This window comes from Adiantum capillus-veneris, chromosome 13 (assembly GCF_014529385.1).
Source record: "Adiantum capillus-veneris isolate H3 chromosome 13, ASM1452938v2, whole genome shotgun sequence".
Taxonomy (NCBI): domain Eukaryota; kingdom Viridiplantae; phylum Streptophyta; class Polypodiopsida; order Polypodiales; family Pteridaceae; genus Adiantum; species Adiantum capillus-veneris.
In genome coordinates, this window is record NC_140943.1 from 99,198,572 (window position 1) to 99,222,389 (window position 23,818).

The window sequence follows — 23,818 nt, forward strand, 5'->3', positions numbered from 1 at the left end:
CTGAGTGCAAAGTTAGGGGCCATGACAACTAGCATGAACTTTTGCACCAATCATGTGAGGGGAAGCAAGCCCCTGCGCCCCGTCCATATGTGTCTTCTGGAAATATGGATTGCACATGCACCTTAATGACAAATATGAGGTCTTGAGCTCAAGACTATTCCAATAATTATCTTGTTCTTCTCGCTCTCACACGACAGGCTTCCACATTTCGTGTAGTGGATTCTGTCGAGTTGACCAGCACCTGACGCTTCAACCGTCACCCGTCACCCGACTACGAGTTTATCGACTACGAGTTTTATCTCATCAGCTTATATTTCGCCGCCTTCCAAGTTCGGCGCCTGCATTATTTGCAGAATGAACAGTGCTTTGGAAACTTTGGAGCGTCTCCCTCATCTCTCTTTTAAAATCACAGCTGCTCGCTTTCTGTATGATCACAGACACGTCTCTCTGTCTTGCGCTCTATCTCTCTCTCTCTCTCTCTCTCTCTCTCTCTCTCTCGTGCGCGCGCGCACACACACCCACACACATTTTGCGCTTACTAGTAATAAGTTACTAGTAGCACTGCCAAGTGCCAACCAACCACCTACAGCTATGGCCAATTTACAATCACACACACACACACTCATTCCTGTGCATCCCGGTTCCCGGTCCCCAACCCAATTTTGTACTGGTCCATTTGAGTTCTCTTTCTTCTCTATTCTCTCTCATCTCTCTATCCTGATTGATTTCTCGGACTCTATGTGAAGCCTCGCGAATCGCAGCAGGCTGAGCCAGCCCATTATCGCTCTCTTTTCACCACCTTGGTTTGTGTATCTCAATCATAAACTTCTTTGCGTGCTCATGTGTTTGGTGTACTGCGACAACAATATGCAGCGCAGCAGCAGCATTCTGTCTGTCTTCTCCTCTCTCTTTGCAATTCTATAGCCTCAGCTCTCTAGCAGGCATTGGTATTTGAGCGCTCTCTCTCTCTCTCTCTCTCTCTCTCTCTCTCTCTCTCTCACACACACACGTACACACATCTGGGTTTCCAAAAGGAAGCGCAAAGCGCTGCATCTCTCCTTATTGTCATTTATTGTATATGATCCACTCTCCAGTCCTGGTGAGCTTCACCTTACATCAACACTGCCACTAAACAGTCTCTCTCTCTCTCTCTCTCTCTCTCTCTCTCTCTCTCTCTCTCTCTCTGCATATCCCACTTAGAACTGAAACTCCAACTAGCAACCCACACACACCCACATGTTTGAGCTATATGGCTGGGAAGCTCATAAGTTAAAAAGTGTGAATTGCATTGGTGCTGAAGCAGGAGATCATATTTGCAATGGCGACGAACATGACGAAGCCGTGTTTCCCCTACATGGAAGCAGTGTCCAATGGGGCCTTGCAAGGGGACAACCCCACCAAGTTTGCCTTGGCCTTGCTCATTATCCAGACTGTGGTGGTGCTGCTAGTCACCAGAACTATGGCTATGCTCTTTAAACCCTTCCGACAACCCCGAGTTCTGGCGGAGATCATTGTAAGCGATGCTCACTGTATCTCTCAAGTTAATTAGCTTTCAAATGTGGCATCAAGGTTTTGGTTGGATATAAATCTTGCCGTCTCCAGGGTGAAAAGGATCGATTTTCTGTCATCCATCTTCATGCCTTTTTCTTTTTTGTTTTCTTTTTGGTATTGGCACCAAGATTCTGAGGAATTTTCTGATTTCCAGCTGGCTTTCACAGTTTGGAATAGTTGTTGTGAATACTTGAATTTCATTAATCTGGCTTTGAATATTTGACTCTCCATAAGTTGTAGCTCTTTGAGTACTTGACATAGTACTCTGATTCATAGTATGCTTCTTCTGACATTTATTATTGGTGTCACATATGTGAGGATGTACCGCGGAAATGGCGCTGGGCAAGAAGCGTTGGCATCTTTTGAAACCTCTAGTAGTGATTGTTTACTAAGAAAGTTGAGAAGGAAGGTTCCAGAGGGCAATTGTCAAAAACTGGCAATCGCCGGCTCTGTCTGAATTTGAACCTCATCAACACCAGTATGGCATTTTCTGTGGGACTAGTTTGTTGTTGGATCCACTCTCTGCACACTAGAGGCTATGGCTTTCTCTGTGGGATTACTTAGTTGCTTGGATTCATTCTCTGTAGTCCAGATGCTGCATCCATGCATGCTAAGGTTTCCTCCAGTCCTATGTTGCCAAATTGTTTGGAAGGAAAATATTTATTGAAATTCTTGTCCCAATAAAAAATGGCAGCACTGTACAGCTCTCAAAGTGCTAATGATTAGCATGTATCTCTGCATATGCTCTTTCTAAGCCTCAGCTGGTCTCACTGACTCGTATCCGCTGTCTTCTCTCAGGGTGGAGTACTTCTGGGGCCGTCTGGCTTAGGACGCAACAAAACTTACCTGCACACCCTTTTTCCAAAGAGCAGCATGACTCTGCTAGACACCATAGCCACCATTGGTTTGCTCTTTTTCTTGTTCATGGTTGGCTTAGAACTCGATTTAAAGGAGATCAGAAGGAGTGGAAAGACCGCCCTCATCGTCGCTTTTTCGGGCATAACTGTGCCATTTTTGGGCGGAATCGGGGTGGCCACACTGCTCAAAGAGTCACTCAATCTGGAAACTGAGTTGGCTCCTTTGGTGGTTTTTCTAGGTGTTCCTGTAGCCATCACTGCATTCCCTGTGCTAGTTAGGATAATGGCGGAGAGAAGAGTGCTCGGCACAAAGCTTGGTCGTATGGTCATTCCCGCTGCCGCCATCAACGATGTGTGCGCATGGATCCTTCTTGCAATCGGAGTAGCCATAGCTGGACCTAGCAAAAGCCCAGTTACTCCTGCGTATGTGCTCATTTGCGGGATTGGCTATGTTATCTTCATGCTCACCATAGTGAAAAGGATGATGGATTGGATTGCACAGAGAGTCAATGGACAAGTAACTGTGAGTGAGATATATGTGTGTATCACCTTGGTGGGTGTTTTGCTATCCGCATTTGCGACGGAGGTGATTGGCATTCACCCTCTTTTTGGGGCATTTGTATTCGGTTTGATCGTTCCCACTGAGGGGAGCTTTGCCAAAATGCTTATTGACAAGGTGGAGGATTTTATCACTGTGTTGATGCTACCTCTGTTCTTTGCATCGAGTGGATTGAAGACTAACCTCGGCAGCATCAATAGTGCCAAAGGAGTAGGGTTTCTTGTTCTCCTTGTTCTCACTGCGGGTGTGGGAAAGATCGGTGCAAGTGCAATAGTCGGAAGGTTTCTCAACTTGAACTTGCGCGAAGCATTTGCATTTGGTTTTCTGATGAATACCAAGGGACTTGTGGAGCTCATTGTGCTGAATATTGGATTGGATCTTGGGGTAATATGCAAATTTTGATGATTTTCTAGCTTTGGTTTCATTCCTTTTACCCTTCTTTAGCTTGAAGTTGCTTTGTTGCAGGTCTTTGATGATCAAACTTTTGCCATATTGGTGTTGATGTGCCTTATCTTAATGTTCTTTACAACGCCTGCAGTGATGGCACTCTACAAACCGGCGAGAAACCCTGTGCCATACGTCCACCGCAAACTGGAAGGTAATCACAAAAAGAAAGATGAGCTTCGCATTCTGGCATGCGTAGATGGCACCCGCAGCATACCGGGCCTGCTCAACTTGGTTGAGTCTTGTAGAGTGACCTCAAACAAGAGGCCAGTGAAGCTCTTTCCCTTACATCTGATCGAGTTAACAGAGAGAACCTTATCCATCATTAACTTAAGCAGAAATGCGAGTCAAGATGGGAAGACATGCATGTCGCCAGGCGATGATGGAATCCTTGTTGCGTTCCAGGCTTATGGCCGCATTTCAAAAGTTTCTGTAGAGCTTCTGAGTGTGGTTTCACAGCTTGCAGACATGCACTATGATGTATGCAATGTAGCTGCTGAGAAGAGGGCCACAGTTATAATTTTACCATATAGTGTGTATCAGAAAGAGGATGGCACAATTGAGTATATAAACAATCCCGGGTTTAAGGCGGTTAACCAAAGGGTGATGCAAAATGCGCCTTGTTCGGTGTGTGTGCTCGTAGATAGGGGTCCATGGAGCTCAACCCAATTATCAGATACGACCGCTTCTCACAAAGTGGCAGTCATCTTCTTCGGAGGTCCGGACGATAGAGAGGCATTGGCATTCGGATGCCGGCTTGCAGAGCATCCATGCGTGAAAGTATGGGTGCTAAGGTTCAAGCAAAAGGAAGGGCAGAACCAGCATAACCATGTGATAGACATTGAAGATGTGGGTGACATTGAGACCGAGAACAAGCGCAATGAGGAGTCGCTGGCAGCGGTAAAGCCCGTGGCAGAAGGAGCCGAGAAGGATCCATGGCAGTCGATATACTACGAGGAGCATGAGTATGTGGAGGACCCAACAGAGGCAGTGGTGTCCATTGTCTCAACAAGTGAGTTTTTGTTGGTAATGGCGGGGAGGCAGAGCACCAGGGTGCAAAACCGGGACAATTCGGAGTTGGGTGTGGTGGGGGATGCTCTGGCAAATGCTGGGGGGGAGATGAAGGCCTCTATATTGGTAATACAACAGCACAACTCCAGCTTCACAGCTCTTAATGCAACATCACCACCATCTAATTAACACATAGGATTTCTCTCTCTCTCTCTCTCTCTCTCTCTCTCTCTCTCTCTCTGTGTGTGTGTGTGTGTGTGTGTGTGTGTGTCACACACACACACACACACACCCCTACCCTTGAGCTTTGCATCATTTTCTCCCTTTTCCCTCCTTTGGGTCTCTCCTACAATTCCCTGCATGTGTGTGTCCTGCCTTGGAGAAGGTAAGAGTTACCTTGCTGTCCTGGCCGCCTCTGGAGCATCTCTTGTAAATGGTTGTGAATCTCTTCTTGTATAAACTCACCAAAATCCTTTGGTCTAATTGGTGCGCCATCTTTAGAAAGTTTTGTTCTCATTCTTGCTCACTTATTGTTGTTGTACGTTTTCATTCAAACTGATTTACAGGCTGGATTCACATAGTTTTTGAAATTTCCTCTCGGAAAAGTCAACAAAAGGAGTTTTGTTTGTTTGGCAAAATGATTTTTTCCAATCACTACACACACGTGACCTCCCGCGTGTCCCTTGCCTTCATGAGCATCTTGGTGAGCGCCACATGATGGCAGACTGTGAGTCACCACAAAAAAATGGCAGCACAGATCGAGAACACACGCTCTCGCACACATACTTATTACTGAGGCGCAAGTAGCTCGCAACTCTCTCTCTCTCTCTCTCTCTCTCTCTCTCTCTCTCAAGAGTCACTGGTCAGCTCGCATTGCGCAAAGGTTATCTCTCTCTCTCTCTCTCTCTCTCTCTCTCTCTCTCTCTCTCAATAAAGGAGGTTGCCAAACGAATACGGGCCCTACCTTGGTCCCCTGACACACACACACCCCCCCCCAAATCTCAATGATCCCAACGAAAAGGGCGCCACTCTCTCGCCCGAGACCTCTGCGACTGCTCTCCTCGCACACAGTCAAGTAGAGTCGTCAGAGACCCTCTCTCTCTCTCTCTCTCTCTCTCTCTCAGTATGGCATGCCACATGCTTGGAGTGCAAATTGGATCAAGCCTTTGTACAAAGGAGGAGATGTAAACAATGTGAACAACTATCGCACTATAATGGTTGGTTCTTTGATTGCAAAGTTATTTGGATATATCATGGAGATGAAGATAAGTGAATGGGCTGAAAAGAATGGCAAACGTACGCTTGGCTAAGCAGGTTTTTGAAATCATCATAGCACTATTGATCACATTGTCACTCTTCGAGTTCTTATGGAAGCGTCTTAATTGAAAGGAAAAAAGTTGTATTGTTGCTTTGTGGATTTCAAGAAAGCTTTTGACATGGTACCGCGAGAAAATCTTTGGAGATGTATGCAAAGCCCTCAAGTGCCGAGAGAATTTATCCATGCAGTCTATCGCATCTACCAAAAAAGTGATATGTCGATTACGTATGGGAGATCACTACAAGAGGCTATTCATATTAGCGACGCTCACACAGCGACGCTGAAAAAAAAAATCCCGGCGTCGCTATGAGCGTCGCAAATTTACAAAGAAATTTGCGACGCTCATAGCTACGTCGGCTGGGCTAAAAAAATAACCGAGCGCGCCCAAAAACTCAGATCTGAGATCTGAGTTTTTCGGCGCCCTCAAGCAAGGAGCAGGTAATGCTCTCCCTCTCTCTCTCTCTCTCTCTCTCTCTCTCTCTCTCTCTCTCTTTCTTCTCCACACACACACACACACACGAGGAGAGGAAGGAGAGCCAGGTATGCTCCTTCCCTCTCCTCATTCTCATGTTCCCTTCCCCTCTTTCTCTCTCCCTCTCTCTCTCTCTCTCTCTCTTTTTCTTCTCCACACACACACACACACACGAGGAGAGGAAGGAGAGCCAGGTATGCTCCTTCCCTCTCCTCATTCTCATGTTCCCTTCCCCTCTTTCTCTCTCCCTCTCTCTCTCTCTCACACACACACACATACACACACACACACATAGTGTTTTTGAGAGAGAGAGAGAGAGAGAGAGTACAAACAAAAACAAAAACGCACACACACATACATAAACAAAGAATGCACACACACATTGAGAGAGAAAAAGAGAGAGAGAGCATGCATAAACAAAAAACGCACGCATTGAGAGAGGAAAAGAGAGAGAGAACATGCATAAACCAAAAACGCACACATTGAGAGAGGAAAAGAGAGAGAAAACATGCATACAATCCAAAAAAACGCACACACATTGAGAGAGAAAGAGAGAGAAACTAATTTAACGTCGTAGGAAACTAATTAAAATTAAAAGAACTAAAGATCTAGCCGACGAGGAGTTGAACTCAAGACCTATTATTCAAGAGGGAAATGGCATAATCAATCTATTATACTTGGCATGGGTGATAGAAAGGTTATACCATTTATCTCTTTTTATTGGCACACACATCCACACACGCGCACACACACAAGAAGAAGAGAGTTATAACGTCGTAGAAAACTATCTTAAAAGACGTTAAACATTAGGTTATATGTAGACTTACATTAAATTAGATTTAGGTTTATTTTTAACTAGATTTACGTTTGTTTACGCTAGATTTAGATTTACGTTATATTAGATTAGATTTAGGTCTCCATAGACTGCGATGCCTGCATGAAGCGGGTGAAGAAAGCCCTCAATGGAATATAGGGTATTGTTGCCTTCACTCATGGTGGGCTCCGTCGATCCAAAAGTACTGGTCAAATATCTTCAGAAGATAGGGAAGAAGGTGGATCTTCAGGGCGGCAAGAGTCACTACATCCCCGACACAATGACCATCTAGACAACCTCTAGTCATTCAACAGCAACTTCAAAGTTAGTAACAAGAGCAAGAACGGTCTAAAGGGCCAATTGCTGTCGTCAGATGTGGATGGAGATGAGGCAGCGTCACCGCCGGAAGTTAACTCTCACATCTTTAGTGATGAGAATGCCAACTCTTGCCGAGTTATGTGAAAAATTATGTGTTAAATCAGTTTTAAGGTTCTTATAATCCCTGTTAGTTTAGTTCTTTGTTTTTAATATAACATAATATATTTACGTTAGATTTAGATTTATGTTATATTAGATTAGACTTAGGTTTATTTAGGTTTACCCACACACACACACACACACACACAAGAAGAAGAGAGTTTTAACGTCGTAGGAAACTATCCCAAAAGACGTTAAAGATTAGGTTAGATGTAGACTTACGTTAAATTAGATTTAGGTTTATTTTTAGTTAGATTTACGTTTATTTAGATTTACGCTTATTTACGTTAGATCGAGTCCACGCAAGAATTACTTACGGTTTAGGGTTTAGAGTTAGACGAACAGTGAAAAGATCTACTGTGAAAAGATGTTAAGATGCTGTGAAGTGCTACAGCTAGAGAAGAGGCAAAGGGGTTTTGTCCACTACATGCAGTATCATGTAGACGTGGGTGTGTAGATTTCTTGTACCCACAAATATAGGTATTGACCAATAAAGACGAGATTATAACCCGGTGGTTCTGATCTCCGTGCACCTCTAGACCTAGGTGTGCGGGGATTGGACATGACTAGAGAATGTGAGGTAGAGAGAGAGAGAGAGAGAGAGAGAGAGAGAGAGAGAGAGAGAGAGAGAGAGATAAGACGAAGAATGCCAATAGAATATTAAATTTGTTGTCCAGGTTATAAGTTTTTTATCCTCATTATGAGTAGCGACGAGGATGTGGGACCGTCCAACCGAAACACCTATCTCTCAACGAGGGTCTTATGTCCTTGTAATCAATGCAAGCATGCTGTGCGACGGACAAGACGTGTTTCTTTGCAGCACGTTCGTGAATTTGGCGAGTTCGATCCATCTATTATAGATCGAGTTGTTGCCAATTATAACTCGTCAGACTCTGACGCTGGCCAACAAGCAGCAATCTTGCAACCCAATAGACGTGTTCGCAGGCGCTTTGGTCAAGCAGCATATGTGAGGCCACAAGATGTAGCCTCTGACAGCTCGGGGGATGATCATGCAGAGCACATTCCCAACGAGACAATGTTTGAGCCCGAGATTGATGAAATGATCGAGACGATCATGGATTCAGAAAGGCTTATCTATGATGATATGAAAAGTGAAGCCGATACGCCATTGTATAATGGAGCACGTATGTCTAGATTGAAAGCACTCCTGGTTCTTCTCAACATGCAGGCAAAGTTTGGATGGAGTGACACTAGCGTCACAACGCTTTTCAGGTGATCTATTACAATTAGTTTACTTTAATAAAACTCTAAATGTATAATGATCTGATAGATTTTTACACGACTGTATCATATTTTTATGTTGTGTAGATTGCTGAAAGAGCACATACTACCAGCTGACAATGTGATGCCAGATTCCCGAGATGAAGCAAGAAAGATTTTGCGAAACTTGGGGATGGATTACAATTCTATCCACGCTTGTCCTAATGACTGCATTCTTTTCAGAGGGGAATACATAGACATGGAGAAGTGTCCGAAATGTGATTCCGAAAGATATCGAGTAGATCTCCACGGGACAAAAATTCCACAAAAGGTTTTGCGACATTTCCCTCTGCTTCCTCGCATCAAGCATTTCTTCGAATGTAAGTCCATGGCCGCCCTAGCATCATGGCATGAGGAGAATAAATCTTCGGATGGTGTGCTACGAATTCCTGCAGATTGCGTAGCGTGGAAACATATAGATGGAACATGGCCGGATTTTACCAGGGAAGCTCGAAATTTGCGCTTAGGCCTGGCTATGGATGGCGTAAATCCATTTGGTCAAAGATCAACATCTTACAGTGTATGGCCCGTTTTCATCGTCAACTACAACATTCCCCCGTGGTTGACTACGAAGAAGGGGCACCTATGGCTAAGCTTGATTGTGCCAGGGCGATATAAAGTGGGGAATATGGATGTGTATCTTCGTCCACTATTGGAAGAGCTACAACAATTGTGGATTGGCATAGAGGTGGTGGATATGAGCCGACACACAGGACGACGGAATGCTTTGATCAGAGGCATTCTAATGTGGACCATGCATGACTATCCCGGGCTAACAGAATGCTCAGGTGATCTATTGACACTCCTCACTCAGACACTGTAAATCTTGTTTTTTCCCATAGTTGATCTATTATCATGTGTATACATGCAGGGCTTCAAACAAGCGGATACAGAGCATGTGTCACATGTGGACCTAGACTGAATGCACGTAGGGCACCCTCACTGAAGAAGCAAATCTACGAAGGTCATCAAGCGTATCTTCCAGAGAATCATGTGTTACGCGACGGCTTTTTGGGAAGAGAGCCACCAAGGATGTCTGCACAAGCATGGTTAGAGCAGAAGGAGATGTGCGATGACGGATTGCCTCTAGGGATGAAGAGACTATCTCTATGGTACGAGTTACCATACTGGCCCCGACTCATGATCAATCACTTGCTCGATCCAATGCACATATTCAAGAATGTGGGTAATCTACTATGGGACCATCTGACCGGCAAGAAAGATACTTTGGGAGCCAGAGTTGACCTTAGAAATGTGGATCGTATGGAGCAATATTGGCCGCAAACAGCGTCTGATGGATCGATAAAACTCCCTAAAGCACCATGGATTTTCACAGGAGCCCAAGAATGCAAAGTAAAAGAGACCATTCGATCTTTGCGGACCCCCACTGGCGTAATGCACTCGCTCCGAACGTGTTTTACTAAAGAAGGAAAGCTTACCGGTTTGAAGTCACACGATTGGCATAAAATGTGTTAGGTACGTTCATAGTGGACTTTAATATCATTGCATAAAATGTGGACTTTAATATCATTGCTGCACATACTTTACAGTTTATTTTACCGGTTTCCATTGAGGGATGTTTGTCTCTCGACATCCGTAACACAATCTACAAACTTGCAAAGCTGGTGCAATGGATCTCACAAAAGGAGATCAACGTAGACTCCATACCTTTCGCCAAACTAAATGCTGTGGAGCTTGTGTGCATGTTTGAGAAACATTTTCCTACTACAATGCTAACCATTCAGGTGCATCTTCTTGTTCACATAGTTGATGAGGTGGAAATAGCTGGCACAGTTCATTCCAGATGGATGTTCTTCTTAGAGCGTTTCATGAAAACGCTTAAGGGATATGTGCGTCAAAAGGCACGTCCGGAGGGTAGCATGGCAGAAGGTTGGTTGGTATCAGAGTCCCTAGTGTACATTGGAGAGTGGCTAGACGGATTTGATAAATCCCGGGACACGCTATGGCGAACCATAGATAATGAGCGCATATCTGGGATTGTCATGTGCAATCTCGGTGTTGAGAAGAAGATGACGGAAGATCTAGAGGCTAAAATCAACCGATTTTGCATGCTTCACAATCCAGTGATGCAAAAGTGGATTTCACAATATGAGGATGCAAAGCAAGAGCGACAAAGGGCACGAATCGAGTGGAGACGAGGAAGACGACCACCGATGCACTATCCAGCGGTTCTAGAGAGCCTACCAACCTTCATGAGCTTAAGATGGTTGCACAACCAATTGAAAAGCGCACAACAATGCGGTGACGAAGTGACTGAAGAAGAGTGGGAGTACTCTCGGGGTTGCGCGACCAAGGTAAGTTTGCAATGTACGACTAGCAAGTGACTTTATTTATAAACGTTTGAACGGCCACTCATAATCTTTTTTCGTTGTAGTATAAGTCATACACAGCAGCATGGTGTAAAGGTCGACATTTTAGGGTGGAACGAATCGACAAAAAGCGTTTTACTCAAGATTGTGGAATCATGGCAAAATTTGATTAGTCTAGTCGACGACGTTCCTCTGATGCAGATCCTGTGGTGGCGGAACTCACTTACTTCGGCACGCTGCAAGAGATTTTGAGGATCGATTACAGAGGATTTTTTGTCGACTTGTTCGACGTGCAATGGTTCAAGATAATCATGGAGGGTCGCAACGCTACTGTGCGTAGAGGAGAGTCTGGTTTTCTTGAGGTGGATTCTACTAAGAAATGGACTGACCTAAGAGACACTTTCGTACTACCCGAGCATTGTGAACAAGTAAGTATGTAAATAGTTAACATCCCCCTTTTACAAGTTATGTGCTTGAAAGCTCTCATGTAAGTTATGTGGCTCTGGCAGGTAATATTTCATCCTACAAAGTCTACATCAAACTGGTGGTACGTCATAGAGGTAGCCCCTCGTAGTGCAAGGATGTATGAAGGCTACCATGTGCCAATCACAACGACATCAATGGAGGAGATCAAAGAAGATGCTCAATCAGAAGCCGCTGCGGTGGTGCCAGATGAGCATCAAGATGCTACTACTCTATATGGGGTGCATGCAGAGGAGCTACAAAATGAAACAGAGGATATGTGTTTAAACGGAGAGCTCTATATAGATATAGGAAGTTATGCTGAGTTATGCGAGGATGAGAGAGAGATCTCTTAAAGCCACAAATATTGTATTTGAACAATTTTGCTCCGTGTTGTAAAAGCTCTGGCTCTCTAAGTACCTTCCATGGTGTATAACGCTCTTTTCTACTCGCGCTCACATCTTTTGATTGAAAATTCTGAGTTTTCGACTTGCCTCTTCTATCACTCAATTCATTGCGTCATTGTATTTATATGCGTCATTACGTCATTGTATTTAATGGTCTTTGCGTCATTGTCTACTCTATTCATTCAATATTAAGTTTAAATATTCGTGTGTTTAATGCAGGTATGGATGATGAGGAGTTTCTTTCTTCTTTGTCACCGCAGGAGAGACAGTGGTACGTGGAGCGTCATCGCTCTGGCGCATCATCGCGCGTTCCTACTCCATCCGCATCTCCCTCTCTTTCGGAGCATTCGGCGCGCTCCGAAGCTTCGGCGTCGACGAGACGAGCTTCACACTCATCTAGACACCGGCGCTCTAGTGGTGGCGGTGGCGGTTGTTGTGGGGATTCCTCCACCGATGCCTCCACACCGCCTCGTGTTCGACGAGGCTCTTTACCCTCCCCTTCTTTGCCCGCCCCCACACCAGCCACAGCATCGCCATCTACGCCAGGTTTTGCACGACTGACTGTTCCTAGAAGCTACACACCTCTACCTACTCCGCCAGGAGCCACCCCACTCGACACTCCTCGCTTCGGGGCCCAGACGCCGGTGGAGACGCCTGACGTCCGTACCCCCATCGACACGCCGCTAGAGACCCCTGCCAGGACACCCAGGTTCACGCGTCACCGACCAGAGGGCTTGCCTTACTCCGTCGACATCAGCGGCGGCATCATCATGGATGATGACGGTAAGAAGGTGATCTCGCGCATGCGTGGTCTTTGCTCTCAGCTGTTTAGACACTACATACTAAACAAATGGAGTGAAGTACCAAGTGATTTAAAAAACAGAGTCATCAGCATACTTCATGATGAGTTTCCCGTTCCAACACGGGATCAGCGCTTCAATGAAGACCTGATGAAGATTCGAATGCGTGAATACTGCAAACACAAGCGTTCCGAAGTGCAAAAAGCTATCAAGAATGGGTGGAACAGGCCAAATTGGCTGGCCAAAGAAGATTGGAAGAATATGAAGAAAGCAGCGCGCGAGAATCCCGACAAGTGGAAGCAACAAAAGGATGCAGCCAGAGCGCGAGTAGAGGCAGGGAGCTCGCACCACTTGGGGAGCGGTGGATGGGCATCACTGGAGGCCGATTTTGTAAGTGTTTTCGCATTGCTCTTTATGTTCGATAGTTTAGGGTTTATGAGTTTTTTAATTCTAACATAATGAAATCTTTGTATGTTTTGACAGTGGTCGATGCCAGGACGTGATCCCACACCGTACGAGCGCGAGTACGCAGGCAGGAAGGGCTTAAACGCCCTGATGGACATTCTCAGTTCTCGCGGCGGCATGGTTAGTATTAGGGTTTACTCTTTTTTATTTTTTGTATTGTTTTATAAATGTCGTTATATGTTTATACTTACTGAAAGCTGTCTTATTGTCTTTTTTTGCAGAATCCGACAGATACGCCGCTTGGACGCGATGAGACGTCTGACTAAACGACGTCAGTTTAGCCGTAGCTAGATAGCATTAGTTTAGGGTTTCTCATAGCTTATGTATCATGAGACGGATTTTATACATCTTTTTGAACCATGTATATTATTACATTTGTCACCGCAGTTCCTTTTGCCAATCAATTCTTTATGCCTATGATGTTGTACAATTGTCATTATTACATTTGCCAATCAATTCATTTTGCCTATGATGTGTACAATTTTCAATTTTGCAAACAATGCGTCTTGTGGGTGACTATTTTGGGTCTATTATCTATCCTTGCACGTTTTTTAAAAAGTGAATCAAGTACAATATGGTTGATGGGTGGCAGGGCATTCAATGTCCTGCCACCAAAAAAAAATTCTCTCGGGCGTCGCTATAAGCGTCGCTATTTATGGCTCTGTAGCGTCGCTACGAGCGTCGCTATAGTCTTATGTGTAACCGTCGCTATATGCGTCGCTATGAGCGTTGCTATGAGCGTCTCTATGGGCGTCGCAATATAGCGACGCATATAGCGACGCAGATAGCGACGCTCGTAGCGACTGTTTTAGCGACGCCGGGGGTTATAAAAACCCAGTGTATTTCCGTCGCTAACAGCGTCACAAGAGCACACAACCTCTTGTAGTGGATGGAATTTCAGAATTTTTTGCAAGCATCAGAATTTTTTGCAAGCACCATTGGTGTCAAACAAAGATGCCCACTTTCCCCAACCCTCTTTGGGCTACTCATTGATGAATTGGAATGCATGGTTCTTGATTTTATGCAGCAAGAAGGCATAGAAGAGGTTAAGATCGAAAATGTGGTGATCTTGCTTTTGCTTTATGCCGATGATGTAGTGCTCTTGGCACATACCTTAGAAGATGCATAAAAGCTTATGAGTGTCTTGGAACGCTTTTGCCTACATAGCGGGCTGATCCTGAATGGATCCAAAACCAAGGTTATGCTTGTAAAGACCCTCAATGACGAAAATCCATGCATTGTATACAACAATGAGCAACTTGAAGTGGTAGATCACTTCAAGTACTTCCATCCAATCATAAATGGAAAGATTGTGCAATGCGTCGCTTGGAAGCCGGAAAGAGGGCTTATTATGCATTTGAGAACATGTGCAATGCTGGAGAGATCAAGTGTTGGGCTCTCAGAAAGTACCTCTTTGACACATTGGTGACACCGGTGCTTCTTTATGGAGTGGAGGTGTGGGGTGGAAGCATCGGCAAGTCTACTTGGAAAGAGTTTGAGAATGTCCAAAAGTGTTTTCTCACCAACTTTCTCCAAGTCAAGACACAAACACCCTACATACTCTTACTTCTTGAGTCCGGATCGCTTTCCATTGAGGTCTTGGGCATGCAAAGGGTTGTGGAGTACATGCGTAAGACACAACGTAGCCCTTTGCATCGACTTCCTAGAATCGCATATGAAGCAAGTCAAAAGGTTCAAAAGACATGCAAGAGCAAAATACTAAGTTCGGGGTGGATGCTTGACATCAAGTAATGGTTTGGAAGATGGGATACATGCCACTTGGTCAAGGATGCGTCGATCGAATCCCAAGTTAATGAGGCCTTCTTACAACGCCAATGTATCACGGCTTGGGAGAAATCCGAAGGTTCTCGCTTTAGCCATTACACCACACACGTTGCCCCAAACTATAAATCTCTCTTCTTCTCCAAATGAGGTAACCGAACCCATCCCTACATCCTTGAGCCCATCCCATTGAGTGCGATCCGCACCATTGCCTCCATTCGTCTTAGCTCCCATTCTCTACACTGCGAGATAGGACGTTGGGGCACTGGCGAGGAGTGTCATCGACTTTGCACCTTATGCCCTCGTCAAGTGCAAGAGAGTGAGTACCACACACTACTTGAGTGCTCAGTTTGACCACATTAGGTCCTCTTTTCCCCATATATTCAGCCATGAGCTCTCCCTACATACCTTCCTCTCCCAACCACGATGTGGACTCTCTATTGCGACGCTCATTTCAGCCATTTTTGAGCATCGAGAGTCACTTATGACCTCCACTCACACCACGTGATATGTTCATTTGGTCCCATAGGTCATATTTGACCTCCGAGGACGATAATAGAACTAACTATCTATCTCTGTGTGTGTGTGTGTGTGTGTGTGTGTGTGTGTGTGTGTGTGTGTGTGACTATTCACGCAGACCACACTGCCTAAAGTTGCCCGGAGCAAGTAGGTGTTGCCATGTGGGGTGGGGGGAGCGGGAATCCCTCCCCCTTTTATTATAGCATAGCTATAGATAAAAAGTTGCTTGCTTTACTTCAAGATTACTAACTTTTGAATCCTTTTGAGATTTGCACTGTCCCTTCTTTTCCAAATCAAAGGATGTGGGCTTGCCTATAATCTACTTGCGTCGACTCCACTGCATCGAGACCAGTGTTCCGGAAAAATCATTTTTTCAAACATACATATTTCCTTTCCATGAATTTGCCAAGCGGAAATTGTAGAAAATTAGGTTAGTATTTTTCTCTATTTTGGGGCGGAATTTCTCCTTTTCCCCTTGCCTCAACTGGCACATTTTTTTCAAACACTGACCGAGACACACACTATGTGCGTGTTGTGTGGAGAGAGAGAGAGAGAGAGAGAGAGAGAGAGAGAGAGAGAGAGAGAGAGAGAGAGAGAGAGAGAGAGAGAGATGCACTTTCTAGCAATTGAGAGGAGAGAAAGGAGACAATTAATTTTTCAATTTTTAACACTGGTGGAAATTTTCCTTTTTCCCTTGCCCTCAAAGCGCACGATATTAAGCCGAGACAGATTTAACCCAAACACTGGAGACCTATTTCGTCAGGTGCTCTCTCTCTCTCTCTCTCTCTACACCGGCTTCAGCTCGCTGCTTGGCCAAATTCCAGAATCCAGCTCTCTCTCTCTCTCTCTCTCTCTCTCTCTCTCACACACACACACACACACACACACACACACACACACACACACACACACACACACACACACACACACACACACACACACACACACACACACACACACACACACACACACACACACACACACACACACACACAGGCTCCTTAACGTCTTCTTGCTGTGCTAACTCAATATCAAGCTCGTGTTCCATAGCCAATTTGCTGACACGTGAGCAGAATAATAGAGATATGGAGCTCCCAATTATGATCTACATGCCATTACAATAACCTTGGTAAATAAATTTTCATTGGCGAGATCACATTGCTCATTGCTATCTAATTCATTGTATGAGATTTGTTGGGAGCGCATGGCCAGTAGTTTCCAACTCTCTCTCTCTGTCTCTCTCTCTCTCTCTCTCTCTCTCTCTCTCTCTCTCTCTCTCACACACACACACACACACACACACACACACACAGGTTAGTCTCGAACATTGTTATCAGCAGGTCTTATGTGATTCCATCGAGGTTTGCTTGACACACGATCCCCTTTCACGTGCCATCTTCCATTATTTTGGAGATCGACGACTTGCTCCTCCATGCAACACATGAAATAGGATTAGCTGGAGGTGGTGCTCAGGGATTATGTACTTCCTCTCTTTGTGCACACTTGTACGGCGAGTTAAGGGGGTGCTCATCTTGGCATCCAACACTACAACATGTTACGTGCTTTTCGATGTGCAATATTTTGATGCACCATACCTTTCTACGCGCATTTTGACGGGCATACCCCACATCGATACATACATGGTAATACACATGGCAATGCGTGTCGAAAGGCACGTATTCCACGTGTGACAGGGGTTGAAATTTTTGAAGGAGTTTTGGTGACCTTGTGAGCACTTTGGGAAGCTTTTGGAGATCAATCGACGAGGGGCTGCCATGTGGTGCCCAGCTTGGTCCCACATGGGCCCAAGGGGGTGCCCCCATTTGGAGACATAAGGAGGGAGAGAGAGAGAGAGAGAGAGAGAGAGAGAGAGAGAGAGAGAGAGAGAGAGAGAGAGAGAGAGAGAGAGAGAGAGAGAGAGAGAGAGAGCTCGTGTGTGCTAGCTATGGTGGATCGCCTTGGCGGCACTATGTAGGCGTGTTGGTGGCGCAGTTGGCACCCATGGGCGGTCATAAGCCAATTTTGGAAGGAACACCTTGCGAGGAAGGTGGTGGCATGGCACCCATTAGGGGCCCATCTCGTGCTCAAGTTTTTTGAAAGAGAGAAGGAGAGCATCAATGGCGCCGTCGCTACCCTTGCTAAGGGGTGATTCATGTGTGATGTTGGAGAGCAAGGTGTCGAGGCCCACAAGGGGAGCTTCACAAGCAGTGAAAGGGAGAGATGGAAACAGAAGTGGTCGATGTGTCGTGCTATGCAATGCGAATAGGAGGCCACTTGTATGCTATGAAAAACATGCCAAATGGGTCTCCAATTGAGCAGCACGAGCCAAGAAACACCATTTTTTAATTTTTATGATTTATTAAGCCCCTATAAAAGGGATTTCACACATATTTACATGGCCTTTTTCCATTTGGAAGTCTGTTTGGGCCATTTTGAAGGTTGAGAATAGTTGGAGCTCCGCTGTTGAGCGTTGAGCTAGATTGTGTGCTGCCAAGTTGCGGCTATGGAGATTGTGTGGAGCCAGAGGGCTGCCTATTGAAGACCTTGTGCTTGTCGAGGGTGTCCCTTCTTGGAGCCCTCTGTATATGGTTGGGTTTGTTGAAAACAAGCCATCATTATTGTGCATTTGGTGTCAATTTCCCCTTGCCCCTTCTCTTCTTTGTTGTGTGTGTGTGCATTTTTAGGAGTGTGTCGGCATTTGTGCCCCCCCGATGGTCTATTGTGCACACAGGGATTAAGAGAGGTTGTGTGTGCGGTGAAGGGCTTGAATTGAGCTACACAAGATGATTGAGCTTTGTTTGTGGTGTCGTATAGAGTTGTGTACGGTGGTTTGCCTGCGAGTCGTGTGATTTTTGAAGGTGAACTCTAGTGGTCAAGGGTGTTGTGTATATCCTAGGCTATAGAGAGGTGTGTTGAATGTGTGCTGGGTGTGTTCCCCTTTCCACCTTCCCAACATGTGTTGCAGGGTATTAAAAAAAAACCCCTTTTAAACTATTTGATTAAAATGGCCCCTTATTTTAGGAAAATTTTCAACAATTGAATATAAAAACCCCTTCTTTAATGTATCTCTGTTAAATTGCCTAATTTTTTTGCATTTTAAAAATCCTCCTATCGAACTCACATTATACATTAACATGAATACATAATGCACCCCCAAGGGGCTATAACTTCACATTGAGGAATGTGAGACACGTTCTAAATTTAGCAAAAAATTTCATTAGCACTAGGCAACTTGATGATTAGGGTTATCAAACCTCTTTTGGAGATGCTTCTTGGAATTTGTCAAAGGGTTCTTCGATTGTGGAAAGGATTTTTAAACATGGAACTCGTTACACTCTACTTGTTGCTAGTGCTAAGAACAAAGTTATATGTTTAGCCGAGCAGTCAAATACCTCTGTGGCATTGTTGGCTAGGTCATATGAGTGAAAATGGAATGAACTAGAATGAAAGCATTGTATTATTTGGCTTATTTATCGAGTCTTGATTATTCTATCTTTAATATGTGTGACCATTGCTGTATGTGGTATAGAAACACAAAGTCCTCACACAAAGAAATTGGTTTTAGAAGAAGTGAGTGCTTAAAGTTGATACATAGTGACATTGTGGGCCTATGCCTAGTGTCTCATTAGGGGGTGCTTCTCATTTTTCCACCTTCATAAATGACTACTCTCTCAAATTTTGGGTTTGTCCTCTTAACACAAAGATCAAGTGGTTGATGCATTCAAACAATTTATTAGTTGAGAATTGGGAGTGGAAAGAGGGTCAAGTGTTTATGCACTTGTCTCATTAGTTGAGAAAAAGTGTGGAAAGGTCAAAAGATTACACACTAAGAATGATGGGGAGTATGTTTCAAAGTCTTTTCAAGGCTTTTGTGATTCAGAGGGAATCCAATGCAAGTTGGTTGGTCCTTACAATCCTCCACAAAATGGTGTTGTAGAGATGATGAACTATACAATACTAGACAAAGTTTGAACTATATTTAATGTCAATCTACTTGAAGGGTTTTGGGAAGAATTATTTGTTACAATAGTTTTTCTCATTAGTAGGAGTTACCTAATCGTGTGTTAGACGAGCATGTTATATAGATGCTTTGGTCTAAAAGGATCATTCTTATGAACATCTTTGAGTTTTTGGATGTGAAGCATTTTTCCATGTTCCTAAGAATAAGTGTAACAAGGTTGATCCCATTTTGTCATGTTCCTAAGAATAAGCGTAACAAGCTTGACCCCAAGTCAAGGAAATTTATATTCTTGGATTATGGCGAGTCTAGTGAGATGGGATATCATCTTCAGAATCCCAAATCCAGAGTCTATTCAAAGTAAGGATGTGTACTTCAATGAGTAAAAGATGCTTCTAACTACTATTGAGACTCGACGTCTGGTGATTTAAGAAGATGGGATAGTGCATTTTTGCCATACTTATTGACCAAATATCCTTACAGCTTAATGTGATTTCTAAAGTGCATCATATATGGCATACATTTTGATTAAAGCATTGTCAAGGACAACTTTTGCTTTGACAAATGCACTACATTTGGCAAATAAACTAGCCAAGGCATTGTCAAGCATCCAATTGGGCTCAGATATTGACTAAGGCATTGCCAAGAACAACATCTGGCATACATTCAAGCCTCTTAGCACTCAACCCCTTGTCCAAGCCGAAGTGCATCAACATATCTTGGTCAAATGAAACCCAATTCAAATGCTGCAAAGCACATCATATAAATTTCATCAAAAGCTATCATCCAAAACCTTGTCAAACCAAAATCGATGACCTATCATGCATCTTGAAGCGACTTGAAATAGCATAATGGAACTCTAGAAATTCTTGTATTTCCCACATCTTCCTCATTCGGACTTTGATTGACGAGCCGTAAGGACAAGCATGGAGAGCACTACAACTTTGGCCTATAAAACCTCATTTTAATATCATCTCCACATCTTGGCCTATACAATTCAAACCTCATTTAATAGCCCCAAAAGTGACAGTTCCAATCAACTTTATGTCTTAACATAACTTGGTATAAATCCTAGTGTAGATGCATGTGCAGTGAGGGTAGAGTGATAGAATATGAATAGATAGAGTACTCACTACTAAATGAGTGAGATCCCTTGTTGTTTTATGTAGAAAAACGATAGTGGTATGTGAAGTCAATAGGCAGCCAAACAGTGAACATCCAACCTCAAGGAAAGGCACATGCTACCTTTACCCCAACATACTTTTGCTTAAAGGAGAATGTGCCAATAAGTGGGTCTTATTAGCTAGGCTACTAGTATTATAAGAAATATGTGAGAGACTCTCTCATTCTCTATCCATTATCTCGCTCACTTTTTCTACATGCTTTGGGAAGTTACTTAATAATTATGTGACTATCATGTGAGTGCAGTAGAAGGGGTTATTAATTTTCATTTTTTCTCACATTTTCACATACAGAAGGATACCATAAAATGGAAATGAAAAAAAATAAGATTGAATAGAAAAAGAGTGTATGTTATTTTTCAAAAATTCACAAATAAGGACTTTAAAAAATAGTCATTGAACGCACATGATATACATAATTTATATGTAGTGACCCCCCTAAGATGTCTACATGCAACCATATCGGCTCTAGTGATAGGCGAGTGTGTGAATCCATGCTAGAGCATGCATGAAAGTCCCACATACATATATATATGGTCTACATAGCTCCACAATGCATCATGATATTGTCAATTAGTGTGCATTTGACAATCCCTATTGAAAATGCTCCCACTATAGCTGCTAGGTTGGGCCTCGACACTAGTAGGTTGTATGTATGAGATGCACGAACACGGACAAAATCCTTGCAACCCTAGTTGTACTAGCCTCCTTAGTGCTATCATCATACACTACATCATCAGTACTACTCATCACATATGGATGTCTAATCATCAACAACAATGGGATGTCTATGTCCCTCTCAACCATAGAGGTGGAACTATGTTTTTTGGCATCATTTATCAACCTCTAGCATGAGTATACCAAAGAACTCCATGTCTATCATTTGTGTTTGTGTCTCTAGGGGGCAAACACACTCTACCTCTAGCTACACAAGTTTTGATAACAATTGTTGTGTCTCATTGGAGCAATCCTACCCCACCACTGCCTCTACAAAGTCCACCAACATGTTGTACATAGCTAAATGCTCTATATCATGAGCATACTCAATCTTACTTGCGAATGATAAATATCTCGTCTCTCACATATCACATGTCAATGATACAATCAAAACCAAACCATCTTGAATCTCACATAAGTCCTTCATAAGTGCAATGGAGTGGAGAAGCCATATCTAGCTTCTCTCGCAATCACAAGAAATCCACAATGCATCTAGAAAGATTGCTCTCAAAGCAGTACGTGGGAGCCACAAACTTCTAGCTATTTCACCAAGATCAACCTTTGTGAAATCTCAGGAACATAATGTACGTATCATAGCATGAAAGATGCACCAGTAAAAGTAATGAAAGATGCACCAGTAAAAGTAATGACAAGTATACATCTCCTACTCCTGCAATGTCAAACCTTGCACCATCGATGAAGTGCACACGGCCAAGCCTCCCAGTGGAGAAGGTCATGAAATGGTGTGATGTGGACAACTATAGTCCCATATAGAAACCAACAAGAATAAATGTCACATGTGCCAAGAATTTAAGAAAGAGGAACACTAGAGGTAAATGTGAAACCATTGTTACTTGCATATGGAGCCACACCTTTGGTCTATGTCAAAACCTCACATGTATCACGCATACATCTTTATTGCTGCCTCACACATTTGGAAAAATGGCACCTAATGTGCCATGTGTGACCACAATGCCAACAAAGCAAGTATCAACATGAAGAAGACCTTTGTCTCTCATGAGTTGTCTCTGCAAGCATCACACATATCTGCTAAATGGATGTTAAGAAACCAAATTCTGCATATGCATCAAAAGGTGTATGGCAAGAAATATTACGATGAATCTGGAAAAATCTACCTCGGAAACTGAGAAAAATCTCAAGTAAAATCTCAACCATAAACCTCATCAAAGATGCAAAAGTGGGAGATGACCTCAACCACCACAAAATCGTAACTATGATCATCACATATGCAACATGTACCTCAGTATAACTCTACCAAAGAAACATATAGAACTTGTAACTTGTGACTACCTATAATGTGTAAGCAGTAGACTCACGATCAGAATATCCATCAATTGAAAATAGTGCATAACCTGTAATCGTACCCACAACAAGCATACAACATAACTCACAACTACGAGAGTGGATATAAGAACACTAAATCCATGTCTAAAAGTAACAAAAATCATGTCTAAGTGAGAGTTAAACTCAATCACTACCAATGTGCGAGTAAATCTCAAGCACTAAAGCATCAAAGAGTAAGTTTCACATACATAGAAAGCATGGAGAGAATCTCAAGAAAAAAAAAGCAGAGTTCTCCATATAAATTGAGAAATATCTCAAAAAATCTCACCAAAACTAGCATAGAGAAAACCTGTGAAGCCAGCTAGGCTATGTGCATAAACAAGGATCAAATCTCTCATCCACAATATGTCATACATCAAGTAGAATTGACTTAATGATCTCCAAACACAATGGAGATAACAAAGACAAACTGTTGGGTTGAGCAAAGTGTACAAATCTATCAGTAGTTAGAGACAAAACTACCTCAAATCATAAATCTTCATGAGTCATATATCAACCTCCAAGAGCAACACAACAAAGCTCTCTCTTGCATCAATAGCTCTCTTGCATGAGTAGCTCTCTAGAAAATTCCACTTGTCCACAAGCTATACACCTATGAATCTTCAACCTATGAGCTACAACTAGCTCACCTACATTTGAAAATAGTATGCATAACTAAGAAGCATTAAACCAAGTGCTACAACATCTCTAAAATCCCACACAGCTTCAATGAACACAAAACCCCATTCGGATGTGTAATAGTCCAAAATCCACATGCCAAATCAACACTTTCTCATATAGATTCAATGTGAATCATCTCTCAAATAGCACCACAATGTGACATACATATCCACAAAGATACCAACTACATAATGCTCTACAATGTGTAGGACTCCAACTAGCAAAGCCTCGGAAAAGCCTATATATGTAAAAATTACTGCAAGTTGCTACAAAAAAATTTGGCATTCAAAATTTTGATATCACCAACGTGTTTGGAATATCATGAAAGCTTGGGGTAGACCTTGTTGGGGTATAAAGCCCAATGTGGTCGCCCAGGTAAGTGGGTGGG

The 23,818-nt window shown here is 43.4% G+C and overlaps 2 protein-coding genes across 6 annotated transcripts; both read left to right on the forward strand.

The window, feature by feature from the left end:
* The first annotated feature begins 538 nt into the window (after positions 1 to 538).
* On the forward strand, positions 539 to 4,905 carry LOC147444513 (cation/H(+) antiporter 19-like). 5 transcript variants are annotated; one of them, XM_086527104.1, is made up of 4 exons: positions 539 to 1,099; positions 1,301 to 1,513; positions 2,350 to 3,351; positions 3,433 to 4,905. In XM_086527104.1, the coding sequence occupies exons 1-4, from the start codon at positions 1,079 to 1,081 to the stop codon at positions 4,609 to 4,611; spliced, it is 2,415 nt and encodes an 804-aa protein (XP_086383230.1). In that variant the 5' UTR covers positions 539 to 1,078; the 3' UTR covers positions 4,612 to 4,905. The 5 variants fall into 5 exon arrangements, with proteins under 5 accessions (XP_086383230.1, XP_086383231.1, XP_086383232.1 ...); XM_086527105.1 differs by having other exon boundaries at positions 1,304 to 1,513; XM_086527106.1 differs by having other exon boundaries at positions 539 to 947.
* A 7,220-nt stretch (positions 4,906 to 12,125) lies between these two features.
* On the forward strand, positions 12,126 to 13,652 carry LOC147444514 (uncharacterized). The gene is made up of 3 exons (XM_086527872.1): positions 12,126 to 13,173; positions 13,267 to 13,368; positions 13,470 to 13,652. The coding sequence occupies exons 1-3, from the start codon at positions 12,205 to 12,207 to the stop codon at positions 13,512 to 13,514; spliced, it is 1,116 nt and encodes a 371-aa protein (XP_086383998.1). The 5' UTR covers positions 12,126 to 12,204; the 3' UTR covers positions 13,515 to 13,652.
* Positions 13,653 to 23,818: the final 10,166 nt, after the last annotated feature.